The sequence below is a fragment of the Macaca thibetana genome, chromosome Y, assembly GCF_024542745.1.
Source record: "Macaca thibetana thibetana isolate TM-01 chromosome Y, ASM2454274v1, whole genome shotgun sequence".
Taxonomy (NCBI): Eukaryota; Metazoa; Chordata; class Mammalia; order Primates; family Cercopithecidae; genus Macaca; species Macaca thibetana.
In genome coordinates, this window is record NC_065599.1 from 13,321,599 (window position 1) to 13,336,254 (window position 14,656).

At 43.0% G+C, this 14,656-nt stretch overlaps 1 protein-coding gene across 14 annotated transcripts in view; it reads left to right on the forward strand.

Annotated features, from left to right (window-relative positions):
- Positions 1 to 14,656, forward strand: part of LOC126947228 (glycogenin-2) — a 53,625-nt gene that overhangs the window by 22,879 nt on the left and 16,090 nt on the right. For all 14 annotated transcript variants that reach the window (XR_007722969.1, XR_007722970.1, XM_050777943.1 and 11 more), the window contains 5 exons: positions 1,451 to 1,625; positions 2,474 to 2,636; positions 4,245 to 4,371; positions 7,668 to 7,890; positions 9,327 to 9,527. Coding sequence is in view for 12 of the 14 variants with exons in the window: in XM_050777943.1 (XP_050633900.1) it covers positions 1,451 to 1,625; positions 2,474 to 2,636; positions 4,245 to 4,371; positions 7,668 to 7,890; positions 9,327 to 9,527 (889 nt within the window). In the remaining 2 variants the exon portion in view is untranslated. The remainder of the gene's footprint in view (positions 1 to 1,450; positions 1,626 to 2,473; positions 2,637 to 4,244; positions 4,372 to 7,667; positions 7,891 to 9,326; positions 9,528 to 14,656) is intronic.

Consider the following 14,656-nt stretch of genomic DNA (forward strand, 5'->3'; position numbering starts at 1 on the left):
ATGTACAGTCTTTCAAGCTTCGAGTCTCAAACTTGTGTGCAACTAACAATGTAAGTTTTGAATATAGAAAGTAAAAATTGATAGAGATAGTTATGGACCTCTGTTAGTTAGACAGCTCAGCATTTACATTTCTCTGCCTCTGCAGTTTACAGGGGGAAGCTGTCTTCCTAAGAGATGGCCCAAGTGCGTGCATCTTAAGACAGTTCTGTTCAATTTGTCACATTTTTCAAGTATGCATGCATTTCTTTTTCATAACATTAACATTTATTGCTTTATATGAACACCATATTGAAAGCCCAAGCATTCAGTTTACACACAGAAATTATGCAATTATATATCGCTTCACAAAGGCAGTGAACACATTACATTCTACAAAATCTACTTCACAGAAATTTAGAAATTCTACACACCAAAAGGTACAGCTGAAAAAACAGGTATAAATTTGGCAGCTGGTAATTTTGACAGGGAAGTTGCGCTTGCATGACTTTATTTTTTTGTTTGTGTTTTGAGACAGAGTCTCACTCTGTCGCCCAGGCTGGAGTGCAGTGGTGCCATCTCAGCCTCCTGCAACCTCTGCCCCCTGGGTTCAAGCGATTCTCCTGCCTCAGCATCCTGAGTAGCAGGAATTACAGGTGTCCACCACCACGCCTGGCTAATTTAAGTTTTTTGTTTGTTTGTTTTTGTTTTTTGTTTTTTTTTGAGATAGAGTCTTGCTCTGTCACCCAGGCTGGAGTGCAGTGGCGCGATCTCAGCTCACTGCAACCTCTGCCTCCTGGGGTCAAGCGATTCTCCTGCCTCAGCCTCCCGAGTAGCTGGGACTACAGGCGCCACCACACCTGGCTAATTTTTGTATTTTTAGTAGAGAAGGGGTTTCACCGTGCTGGCCAGGCTGATCTCAAACTCCTGACCTCAAGTGATTCGGCCACCTCAGCCTCCCAAAGTGCTGGGATTACAGGCGTGAGCCACTGCGCCCGGCCTTGCATGACTTTAAATATATGAATATGAAAATATTGAACTTAGAGTAATCATTGTGCTTTGTGTTGATTGAAAAATATAACACTGGCTATCGAAGAAGCATGTTCAAAGATACTTAATTCACTTCAAAATGTCATACAAATTGTGGTGGTTTCTATGCATCCCTAAAGCTTCAGTCATTTAGCTCAGGTACATTACTAAAGTAATATATTAATTCTTCCGGTACGGTGGGGTTTGCTACCATTGACATTTGCATTCAAGCATGCGTAGGCTTTTGGGCACAAATGGACGGTGTGCACAGCTCTAAGGCATCCGTGGAAATGTGCTCTGAACATGGAGACTGCAGTGAGGGCCGTGGGGATTCTCTCTGCGTTCCATGTTTGTGAGCAGCAAAACAGCACCCTTTTGAAGGAGGAGGTGGTTCTATGCTAAATATTAACCTACTGTCCTACTATTTGGCACATGTCTGTTCCAGGGTCATCCTGTCGAAGGTGTTCGATGAAGTCATTGAAGTGAATCTAATCGATAGTGCAGACTACATCCACCTGGCCTTTCTGAAGAGACCTGAGCTCGGGCTCACCCTCACCAAGCTTCACTGTTGGACTCTCACTCACTACAGCAAGTGTGTCTTCCTGGATGCAGACACTCTGGTGAGTGAAGACTCTCTGCTTGATAGGAAACCCTCCAACACCACATCTCTGTCCTGAAGCAGGCTGGCAACTTTTTTTTTTTTTTTTTTTTTTTGCAACACATTCACTCTGTCACCCAAGCTGGAGTGCAAACGGCATGATCTCGGCTCACTGCAACCTCTGCCTCCTGGGTTCAAGTGATTCTCCCACCTCAGCCTCCCAAGTGGCTGCGATTACAGGCACCCGCCATCATGCCCAGTTAATTTTTGTATTTTTGTGCAGACTGGGTTTCACCATGCTGGCCAGGCTGTCAACTCTTACTGGTAGATTCCTGTGAGGTCATGTGCATTTCTATTTCTAACACAGATGTTCAGTCTATTATAATCAGACGTAACATACCCCTGAGCACTGTGCTAGACCCTGCTGAAGAGAACGGGGGATTGGAAGACATGTTCCTACCCCAGGAATGAATTATAACTACAGTATTTTACACACACAAAATAGAATCATTAGGGAAAAAACTTGCGGCTGGGCACAGTGACTCACGCCTGTAATCTCAGCACTTTGGGAGGTTGAGATGGGTGGATCACTTGAGGCCAGGAGTTCGAGACCAGCCTGGCCAAAGTGGTGAAACCCCGTTTTTACTAAAATTACAAAAATTAGCCAGGCATGGTAGCAGGTGCCTGTAATCCCAGCTACTCAGGAGGCTGAGGTGGGGGAATCGCTTGAACCTGGGAGGCGGAGGCCACAGTGAGCTGAGACTGTACCACTGCACTCCAGCCTGGGCAACAGAGCAAGACTCTGTCTCAAAAACAGAAGCATTGGTAAAAGAAGCGTTGCGGCAGGTTCTGCGTGTTTTGCTTCACCAGGTGCTGTCCAATGTCGATGAGCTGTTCGACAGGGGAGAGTTTTCTGCGGCCCCAGACCCCGGATGGCCGGATTGCTTCAATAGCGGGGTGTTTGTCTTCCAGCCTTCTCTCCACACGCATAAACTCCTGCTGCAGCACGCCATGGAACACGGCAGCTTTGACGGTAAGTCAGGGCAGCCTGGATGCTTGGGGAAGAGAATGGGACTGCTGCCTAGACCCGCATCGCAGCCTCACCCCATTTCCCCATATCTGGGAATGGCCACTTGAAGACTGAGGTGGGAATTGAAGAATATGGCCAGTCAGGGGTGTAGGAAGAGATCAGGACGCTCATAAGGAAATATGCAGTTGAGAGAACCATTGGAAATATCCTTGCTGAGTAGAAAGAACGGTTCGACAATCCAGTCATATAAAATAGGTGAGCAAATCCTTCTCTAAAGGGCCGGATAGTAACTATTTTCAGAGTTGCACGCCTTATGGTCTCTGTTGCACACACTCAGCTCTGCAGATGTGACCTGAAGTCAGCCGTGGACCATACAGTCACGCCTCATTTAACGACAGGGATGCATTCTGAGAAACGTGTTGTTAGGTGATTTTGTCATTGTGTGAACATCCTAGATTGTATCTACACACGCCTGGATGATATAGCCTACTGTATACCTAGGCTGGAGGGTACAGCCTGTTCCTCCTAAGCTACAAACCCATATAAGCATGTGACTGCACTGAATGTTGTAGGCAATTGTAACCTAATGGGAAGTATCTGTGGTTCTAAACATATCTAAACATCACAAAGGTCCAGTGAAAATACAGTATAAAATCTTGTGGGACCACCGTCATATGTATGGTCTGTCTTTGACCGAAGCACTTTTATGTGTTGCATGACTGTACTTGGCATTGAACATGGGCTGGCCGTGGTGGCTCGTGCCTGTAATCCCAGCACTTTGGGAGGCCAGGGCGGACAGATTGCTTGAGTCCAGGAGTTCAAGGTGGCTTGAGACCAGGAGTTCAAGACCAGCCTAGGCAACATGGCATCTCTACAAAAAATACAAAAATAAGCTGGATGTGATGCTAGCACCTGTAGTCCCCACTCCCTGGGAGGCTGAGTTGGGAGCAGCACCTGAGCTCAAGAGTTCAAGGCTGCAGTGAGCTGTGATTGCACCACTGCACTCCAGTCAGGGTGACAGAGTGAGACCCTGTCTCAAAGAAAAAGAAAAGAGCATGGCTGTGTTCCAATAAAACTTTATTTACAAAAACATGCACAGAGTGTAGTTGGCTGAGCCCTGGTAGAATATAGGGAGAATTAAAATGAGGCAACCCGAAGCAGGTGTTTGTTCAAATGGGCGTCAGTAGAGAGGAAATGTGCTGGAAGTTTTGTAAAGTAAAAGAAAATACTGGACCAGTGAAGAATTGCCTCTAGGTAAAGGGGAAGAGTTAATAAAACCGGCAAAAATGGTGGGAAAAGCATTGTCACTACCAGGGAGAATTCATTAGGGGACCAGTGGAGTGCTTTGTACTCCATATGCAATTTTAGCATTCATTCTGGGGGCTCCTGGTGGAGAATTTTGGAGGGAATATGCACTTATTTTTATCAATGGCTTGGGTTATCAGTCCTTTCTGAGAACCAAGAGAATGTGTTCAGTTGACAGACGGAAGAAATGGAATTAGTAACCCCGAAGGCAAGTGTTTACGTTGAGAGCTTCAGGCACATCTGGCATTCTTGGAGTGGACCAAGCCATACTTTGCTAACCTGCTTTTATGTTTGCTCATTATGTAGGGGCGGACCAAGGCTTACTGAATAGTTTCTTCAGGAACTGGTCAACAGCAGACATCCACAAGCACCTGCCATTCATCTATAACTTGAGTAGTAACACGATGTACACTTACAGCCCTGCCTTCAAGCAGTAAGTTCTCCACCCTGGCGAATCCTGCCAGATCTGCCGATACCAATCCACCTTCCCTCCTGGAAGATATACCAGCTGTTGGCGTATTTAAAAACTCATCTATCTATCTATCTATCTATCTATCTATCTATCTATCTATCTATCCATCCATCCATCCATCCATCCATCCATCCATCTATCTATCCATCCATCCATCCATCTATCTATCTATCTATCTCTAGGTAGATCTAAATATCTATTTATCTGTATAGATAGATACCTATGTCTATGTGTCTATCTATCTAGATGTCTATGTCTATATAGATATGTATCTGTCTATATAGTTATCTATATAGGCCTAGACATCTATCTGTTATCTATCTATCTATCTATCTATCTATCTATCTATCTATCTATCCATATCTATCTAGATCTGGATATGTATCTGTATATATAGATCTATCTATCTATATCTATATATGTACCTATATCTAGATCTAGATATCTATCTATATATATTGATCTATCTAATCTGTATATCTATGTAGATATTTATCTATCTATATAGACCTAGATATCTATCTATCTATCTATCTATCTAATCTATCATCGATCATATGTATCTATCCAGATCTGAATATCTATCTATAAACATCTATCTATCTATCTATCTATCTATCTATCTATCTATCTAGATCTAGATATCTATCTAGATCTACATCACTATATAGATACCAGTTCTATCTATCTAGAACTAGATATCTGTGTATCTAGATATCTATCTAGATTTAGATCTTCATCCATATAGGTATCTATCTATATCTATCAATCTAGATCCAGATATCTATCTATATACGTAGATCTATATATCTATATCTGTATATCTATCTAGATCTAGCTAGGTATCTATGTATATACATGGATCTATATATCTCTCTATAGGTATCTAGATCTAGATCTCTCTCTATATAGATCTATCTATCTAGATCTAGACCTCTATCTAGGCGTCTATCCATCTATCTAGATCTAGACATCTCTCTGTATATTAATACATAGATCTATCTATCTCTGTACATCGTTATATATGTATACACACACACAGAAACACGCACACCCGTATCTTGTCTCCTGCTTGCTGATTGCTGTAAATGATAGGTAGTCAAGGCTCTACGACAGTGATTCCCAAAGTGTAGCCCGAGGAACCCTGACCCCACAACTCTTTCAAGTGTCTTCAAAGTCATAACTACTTTAAAAAAAGAATTTGAAGATGTGATTTTTTTCCCTTTTTGCTGCCATTTTCTCATGCATCTATGCTGAGATTTTACAGACACTACATGGCATGCAATGAGGTAATACCCTGAACACAGATGGAGCTAGGAGGAACCAGCTGTCGCCTCTTGGGAAAATAGATGGCACTCTTCTCACAATGATTTTTTTTAATATAGAGATTTTTTTAATGAAAAATCATGAAATTTATGTTACTGCATAATGGTTTGATTTTTTTAAAGGGATTGATAAATATGCTTTCTAATTTCTCAGTTTTAATCTCGATTATTGTAAATATGGAGAAAGAGAATCCACAGGGACATGACTGGGGACAGTGGCTCACGCCTGTCATTTCAGCCCTTTGGGAGGCCGAGGCAGGCAGATGACTTGAGCTCAGGAGTTTGAGACCAGCCTGTGCAACATGACGAAACCCTGTCTCTACGAAAAAATAAAACAAGACATTAGCTGAACGTGGTGTCGCACACCGCTAGTCTCTGCTACTCGGGAGGCTGCGGAGGGAGGCTCACTTGAGCCTGGAAACTGGAGTTTGCAGTGAGCCGAGATCATGCCACTGCACTCCAGCCTGAGTGACAGAGCAAGCCTCAGCTCAGGAGAAAAAAAAAGAAAGAATCCACATGGACAAAGCTCTTTGAGTTCCTAAGAGGTTCAAGGGTGAGGGGACCAGAAACTGTGAAATTCACTGCTCCAGAAGATGTGGCTATAAATGAAAATAGAGAATCTGAGAATCACATTGGGAATCAATAATTGTAGAGTCTGCATTCTCTACACAGGACACGGTGTCCCTAAGGAAGAGAAATTGATTCTTGGGAGTGAAATCTTGTTATATTTTAATGTATAATCACAAATGTAATGTACAGAACATAGATATGTCATGTGACTTTTGTATTCATATTTCATGAGGAGGTGATCCAAGAAAAAAAATGTTTAAAAAGGCTCCTGGAGGATGGTGATGATGAACAACAAAAAAGTTGGCAAGGGGAAAATTTTAAATCCTGTAAAAGAGAAAAAAAGCAAATTGCCTTGCTGCTTGCATTATCCACTGTAACAGCTATTTTTTTTGCCCCTGTCATTTTAAGGATACGATGATTTGGGCTGCTGTACTTCACGTTTTTAAAAAACTGATTTATTTTTCCTGTTTTGGGAAAAAATCTCAATGGATTACGATTATGTTTCTTGATATATACAAAATAAAATAACTGCAAAAACTGTGATTTTAAAAGTATATCTTTATGCAAAATAACTGCAAATGAAACTACTACTACTATGCTGATAGTAGTGGAGTAGTATTATTGATGATATATTGATTACTATCTTGATAGTAGTGGTATGCTATTATTGCTCATATATTGATTACTGCATTGATAGTACTACTATATTATTATTGATTATATATTGATTACTATCGTGATAGTATTTTGTTATTGATCACATATTGATTACTGAATTGATAGTAGTAGATGTTACTATTGATTATATATTGATTACTATGCTAATAGTAGCATATTATTGACTATATATTGATTACTACATTGATAGTGGTAATTATTATTGATTATATATTGAGTACTATTATATGTTGATAATAATAACATATTATTATTGATTACATGATTACTACATTGATAGTAAGAATATATTGTTATTGATCATATATTGATTACATGCATAGTAATCATATGATCATGATCATATTGTAATCATATGATCATGATCATATTGATTACATGCATTGATAGTAGTAGTGTATTATTATTGATTATATATTGATGACTATGTTGATAGTAGTAGTCTATTATTATTGATCATATATTGATTACTACATTGGAAGTAGTAGTGTATTATTATTCATTATATATTGATTACTATGCTGATAGTAGTAGTATCATCAATAATAATAATCAATAATGGAAACCCATTGGGGCAAGTCTTTCAGAGGCTGTCTTTGAGGAGCCCCACGGTAGTTGGATGCTTTCTGGGTGTCTTTTATCACATTAGAGTGGAAATCAGAATCCCTTCTGTTTTCTTCTCAGATTTGGTTCCAGTGCAAAGGTCGTACATTTTTTGGGGTCCACGAAACCTTGGAACTACAAGTACAATCCACAGAGTGGCTCAGTGTTGGAGCAGGGCTCAGCGTCCAGTAGCCAGCACCAGGCGGTGTTCCTTCATGTCTGGTGGACGATCTACCAGAACAACGTGTTGCCCCTTTATAAAAGTGCCCAAGCGGGGGAAGCACACGCATCTCCTGGTCACACAGTAAGTGGAGAATTCCCTTAAAACCCATAGCTGAGGACAAGGAGAACATCCTTGTCACCAAGGTCCGGTGTGGGTTTTTTTGAAATGCCCCTTTTTTGTCTAAGCACTGTATTTCATGTAAAAGAATACTGAGAAGCAAGTACCTTTTAAAAAAATTTTTATGTTTTAGCTCAAAATAGAGAATGCCTAATGAGTAGATATCTTGTTTTGATTTATAGGCCTGGTGCAGAAATAGGTTATTGAAATTAGCCATCCTCATCAGAGTAAGAGACCCTCATGGACAGGTGGTTCACAATGACTGATTACGATGTCATTTGGGCCAACGCTTTCCACTTGAAAGCATCATTTGAGATAGCAATTGGAGGACGTGTCTGAAGAGGATTTTGTAAATTTTTGATTGACACCAATTTGATTTCAGAAAATATAATGATAGCCCCTAGATGTGCTAAATCGTGGAGTATCTGCAGTGTGTTGAATGTGGACTGCATCTGCCTCGCAGAAGACCTTTTGCAATTAGGACTCAGGAAACTTTTTATTCCTAATGGCTTTTTTCACTAAAGTAAAAAAAAACTTGAGCTTTTTTTTTTTTTAAAATTTTACTAATGCATTTGTACTAGAGTACCAGAGTATTTTTTTTTTTTTACTAGCGTAAAGAAAACTAGAGTTTTGTTTGTTTGTTTTTTGAGACAGAGTCTTGCTCTGTTACCCAGGCAGGAGTGCAGTGACGTGATCTCAGTTCACTGCAACCTTCGCCTCCCGGGTTCAAGCGATTCTCCTGCCTCAGCCTCCGGAGTAGCTGGGATTACAGGTGCCCACCACCACGCCCGGCTAATTTTTGTACTTTTAGTGGAGACGGGGTTTTGCCATGTTGGCCAGGCTGGTCTTGAAGCCCTGACCTCAAGTGATCCACCCGCCTCAGCCTCCCAAAGTGCTGGGATTACAGGCGTGAACCACCCATCCCGGCCTTTTTTTTTTTTTTTTTTTTTAACTAGAGTATTTGCTAATACAACAGAGTCTGCTGTCGGCACATGCGTTGCCTGGGAAATGGAAAAGCATCCTATTGTAATTTTTAGTATGCTTTGTTATTTGGGTGGAGCTAGGGGCTACTTTTTAAGGACTGCTGAAAATACCTCTCAGCGAGTGACAGCAGCAAGTGGGCGTTTATGTGTATTCACTTCACAAACATTGACTTGCCACATGTTTCCTGCTGGGCGCTTTGCTGAGTACTGGATTACTAAGTACTGGAGTGCATAGGAGGGAACTTTAAGGCTTAGTGTCAAATGGTTCTGAGAAAGAAAACATTTAGGACAATTATTTAGTGATTGGGATGGGAGCTGGGAGCCCTGGCTACACAGGGCCCCACCCCACCCCCCAGGACAGCGGGTGAATTGAGGAGACATTGGGAAGACTCGCTCCATGTGTCTATTTTTGTGCAGCTTTGCCTCAGTGATGTGGGGGCGCTGTGTACAGATTCAGTGTCTGGTGTTGGAGAGCCGTGTGCAAATTCAACACCCAGTGCCGGCGTGCTGTGTGCAAATTCGCCACTGGGTTCTAACCAGCCTGCTCAGGGCCTTCCGGAGCCGACCCAGATGGTGGATGAGACCCTGTCCCTACCTGAAGGACGCCGTTCAGAAGATGTAAGTACCTGCGTTCCTCACAGGTGTGATGGAGAGTCAGACACTGGCAAGCAGTGAGAGCGGAGAGAGCCGGCTTCCCTGGCTCTCTGGGGAGGGAGATGGAGGGGAAGGCTGGTCTTTAGTTTGCTGTGGCATTCAAGGCTCCTGCATTTATTTGCATTATGGCACGCCGAATCAAGCTCACCTGCAGAAAGATGTCTATGCCCCAGTCCCCAGGATCTGTGAATGTCACCTTGTGTGGCAAAAGGGAGTTTGCAGTTGTGATTAAAGAGGGACCTTGCGATGGGGAGGTATGGTCTTGGATTATGGGAGTGGGCTCTTAGTCATCACAAACCTCCCTTCAAAGAAGAAGGCAGACGTGTGAAGGTCAGAGAAGGAGTGTGAAGCTGGAAGCAGAGGCCAGAGAGAGAGGGGACTGGAAGAGGCTGGGCTGCTGGCTTTGAAGATGGAAGAGGAGGCCACGAGCCAGGGAATATGGTGGCTTCCAGAAGCCAGAGAAGGCAGGAAATGGATTCTCCTCCAGGTCTCCAAGAAGGAACCAACCCTGCCGACACCTTGATTTTAATCCACTGGACTTCTGGCCCCCAGAACTATCAGATGGTCAGTCTGCCTTGGTATAAACCACCCAGTTTGTGGCCATTTCTTATGTAGCAGCTTCAAAAAACTGATGCCACATGGAGACAGATGCTCACTCTCATGCAGTTTACAGATCCTGGGGGAGCCAGAGCTCGTTCAGGTTCAAAAAGTGAGGCTTCCATCAGTGCCCCTTCAACCCAACTGCCTGGCCGTGCATCCTGAGCGGTTTCAGCCGAACCCCTGACTTGAACAGTGGTTCAAATGAAGATGGATTCCTGCTGGGGTTCAGTGTTCAAATGAATGTTGACCTGCACAGTGGTGTCTATTGAGGCTGAGTCTGCAGCACTTTGTCCCCATCAAAGAAAGATGAAAATACACCTTGCAAAACAAATAATGGAGGCCGTCATTTCTCCAGCTCCAATTTCTAGGCGAATACTTTGGAATAATATCTTGTGTTTAAAGATTTCTTGGGGCCAGGCATGGTGACTCACACCTGTAATCCTAACACTTTGGAAGGCTGAGGTGGGAGGACTGCTTGAGCCCAGGAGTATGAGACCAGCTGGCAACACACTGAGACCTCATCTCTACAAAAAAAGTAAAACAATTAGCTGGGCGTGGATGTGTGCACCTGTAGTCCCAGCTACTTGGGGGGCTGAGGCAGGAGGAACACTTGAGCCTTGGAGGTTGAGGCTGTAGTGAGCTATAATCTCACCGGTTCACTCCAGCCTGGGTGACAGAGTAGACACTGTCTCAAATTTAAAAAAAAAAAAAAAAAAAATTCTTGTTTTAAATCTTTACCACTCATCCTAACAAGTTTCTCAACGGAATTATTTTGAGATCATACTTAGGGAAGGGTCTGGGGACTGGGCTGAAGGAAAGCGATTCTTGTCTGTGGATTTCAGATAGCTCCGGGAGAGCTGTTTCTTGTTGCTTATAAACCAGTGACCTTTGCGTTTTGCACACATTGCTGCGGAAGACACCACACGCTTCACTGTACTATGGCGTAAATGATGCTCTGGCAACTTTATGCATTAATAATGTCGGAGTGCTGATTTCACATTGACCCAAACACGTTGAAAAGATGTTTAGGTTCAGATGGTGAAGGCTGAGGAGGTGTAAAATTCGCTTTTCTGGTTTTTCATTCCTTGCGGTGTGCCCTGAGCACGCCATAGCCTGGGTCTGGCCGCAGGACGTCCCTCATGTGAGTAAAGTCAAGGGCCTCTGCTTGTTCCTGCTGGAATGTGAAGAATTCCATCGGTTGAGCTCTTACATGATGTGCAAAACGGCTGCAATCGTGCTGAGCCGTGCTCGTATCAGAATGTCTAAGGAAAAATCGCATTTACATTAAATGTTTAGTAGGCAACCAAGTTTAGACTAAACCAAAGAGTATCCGAGAATGCTGTGGCATTCAAGGCTCTTGCTTTTATGTGCATTACAGCACCTTAATGCCAATAAAGGGGAACTCTGATCCCCTGTTGATGTGTGTTGAAAACAATTGAATGCTCAAACTCCTCGCCTAAAAAAGAAATATTATTGAATGCTTCGTAAAAAAGATTTAGGAAGTGTATTTTGCCAAGGTTAAGGACACACCCGTGACACAGCCTCAGGAGGTCCTGACGACATGTGCCCAAGGTGCTCGGGGCACAGCTTGCTTTTATACCTTTTAGAGAGTCATGAGATATGTTTAAGAAGTACATTGGTTCAGTCCGGAAAGGTGGGACAACTCAAAGTGGGGAGGGGGCTTCCAGGTCATAAGATAGAGGCAAATGGTTGCTTTTTTTTTTTTTTTAGCTTCTGATTGGCCTTTCCAAAGGAGGCAATCAGATATGCATTCATCTCTGTGAGCAGAGGGGTGACTGAAAGGAATGGGAGGCAGAGGCCCTAAGCAGCTCCCCGCTGGACTTTTCCCTGGTTAGTGATATTGGGGTTCCAAGATTTATTTTCTTCACAAGACTCTATTGAGTCCTCAGAAAACGGTTGTCAAACCATCTTTCTGATTTCCGGTTATGTAATTTTAATCTTATTCTGTCACTGAATCTTGTACATTAGTGGTTTTGCAAACTGTGGCCTGAGGTTTCTCTGAATAAGGATCATTTTAAAGGACTGTGTTTTTGCAAATGATCTTAAAAGCATTCTTCTTTTTTTCTTTTTTCTTTTTGTTTGTTTTGAGACGGAGTCTCACTCCATCGCCCAGGCTGAAGTGCAATGGCGCGATCTCAGCAGCTCACTGCAACCTCCACCTCCCGAGTCCAAGCAATTCTTCTGCCTCAGCTTCCTTAGTAGATGGATAAGCATGGGCCACCACATCCAGCTAGTTTTTGTATTTTTAGTAAAGACCAGGTTTCACCATGTTGGCCAGGCTGTTCTTGAACTCCTGGCTTCAAGTGATCCACCTGCCTCAGCCTCCCAAAGTTCTGGGATTACAGGGGTGAGCTACCACACCTGGCCATTACAAGCGTTCTTAAAAGTTTATTCTGAACCACGGTGGGCACTGCCTCATTCGTAAGGGCAGCCACCCTCTTTCAGAAGCAAGTGTGTATTCTCTACCCCTCAGCCCCTTGAGGGATTTCCATGGATTGTCACAGCCCCTGAAAACAAGCTTCCCAGGGCAAACAGTGGTTTTCCAGAGACTCCAAAAGTGAAAACAGTCAGGACGCTCCAGTCCCAGCTCCAGCCCAAGTTGTAGCCATGCCAGTCTCTGCAAAAACAGGACCATTTCCAGAGTGAGAGCACTTAGCACTTTGCTTTCTCTAAAACAGTGCCCATCATGCTCAATTCATATTAATCTCAATGGAATTGTTGCCGTGGATTTTTCTTGACATAAGTCACTTCTACTTTTGCTAGGGATTCGTAATTGTCAATGAGGTGGCAACTTAAAGAATAGATATGTAGCTTCGTGTTTGTCCGTCCGTGAGCCACATTTCAATCAGAGCCAGTCAAGCCAAACCAAGGAGAGCCTTTCCCGTGGAGGGATGGGGGCTTCTGAGGAGGGATTGGGGCTTCATGATGACAGAATTGAGGATTATCCTGCCGTGATGTCCAAGGAGATGAGCAAAGACACAAAAGCACATTCATTTCACCCCAGTTAGGTGGTGTCTATTATCAAAAAGACAAAAAATAACCAATGCTGGTGAAGATGTGGAGAAAGGGAAACTCTTCTCCACTGTAGATGGGGATTAAAAATAAGCACAGCCAGGATGGACAAGAGTATGAAGGTTCCTCAGAAAACTACAAATAGAACTACCACATGATCCGGCCATCACACTACTGGGCATTTATCTAAAGGAAAGGAAATTAGTATATGAAGGGACATCTGCCCCCCGTCCATGTTTTTGCAGTTTATTCACAACAGGCAAGATACAGATTCAACCCAATTGTTTGTCAAAGGATGAATGGATAAAGAAAATGCTGTGTATAGATATACCATGGAATACTATTCAGCCATAAAAAAGAAGGAAATTCATCATTTGCGGCAACATGGATGGAAATAGAGGACATTATGATAGGTGAAATAAGCCAGAAACAGAGAGTTAAACACCACATGTTCTCACTCATCTGTGGAAGCTAAAAACATTTAATCTCACAGAAGTAAAAAGTAAGACCAGGCATAGTGGCTCACTCCTGTAATCCCTGCACTTTGGGAGGCTGAGGCAGGATGATTGCTTGAGATCAGGAGTTTGAGACCAGCCTGAGCAACATAGCAAAACCCTGTCTCTACAAAAAAATACAAAAATTAGCTGAGTGTGTGGTACTTGCCGGTGGTCCCAGCTACTCGCAAGGCTGAGGTGGGAGGATCGCTTGAACCTGGGAGGTTGAGGCTGCAGTGAGCCGAGATCATGCTGCTGCACTCCAGCCTGGGCAGCAGAACGAGACTCTGTCTCAAAAAAAAAAAATAGAAGTAAAAAGTAGAATAGAATGTACTAGAGACTAGGAAAGGTGGGGGAAGGAGAAGATAGGGAGAGATTTGTTAAAGGATACAAAATTACAGCTAGACAAGAGGAATATGTTGTCATATTCTATAGCCCTGTAGGATGACTGTAGCCAACAGTAATCTATAGTTTCAAATAGCTGGAAGGAGGATGTCGTATGTTCCCAAAAGAAAGAAATGATACATATTTGACATGGTGGATATGCTAATTACCCTGACAGGATCACTGAACCTTGTAGGTATTGAACCATCCCTGTGTACCCCATAAATATGTACAATCATTATGTGTCAATTTTTAAAAAGTAATTATAAAAAAAAAAAGTATGTTCAACAGCCAGCAGCCACGAGAAGACCATCAGCTGGTCTCATCCGCAGCAAGAGATTGCAGTGCCCGTTGGACGTTTTTGGCATGGCTCCAAATCCCCACCCCATCCTCAAGGGGCAATAGTGCAGAAAGGAGGAGGGCGGGAAAACATTTCTCAAGAATTGGAGAATCGCCAGTTTCCAGGGCCCGGAACAAGACCCAGGAGGAGATGAAGATCACCCTTGCAGGTGGAAGCTGTCCCTGTCCGGGTAGTGCTGGGGACAGTAGGTGGCCCTTCTGCTGTCTGTCTGAGCATGAGCT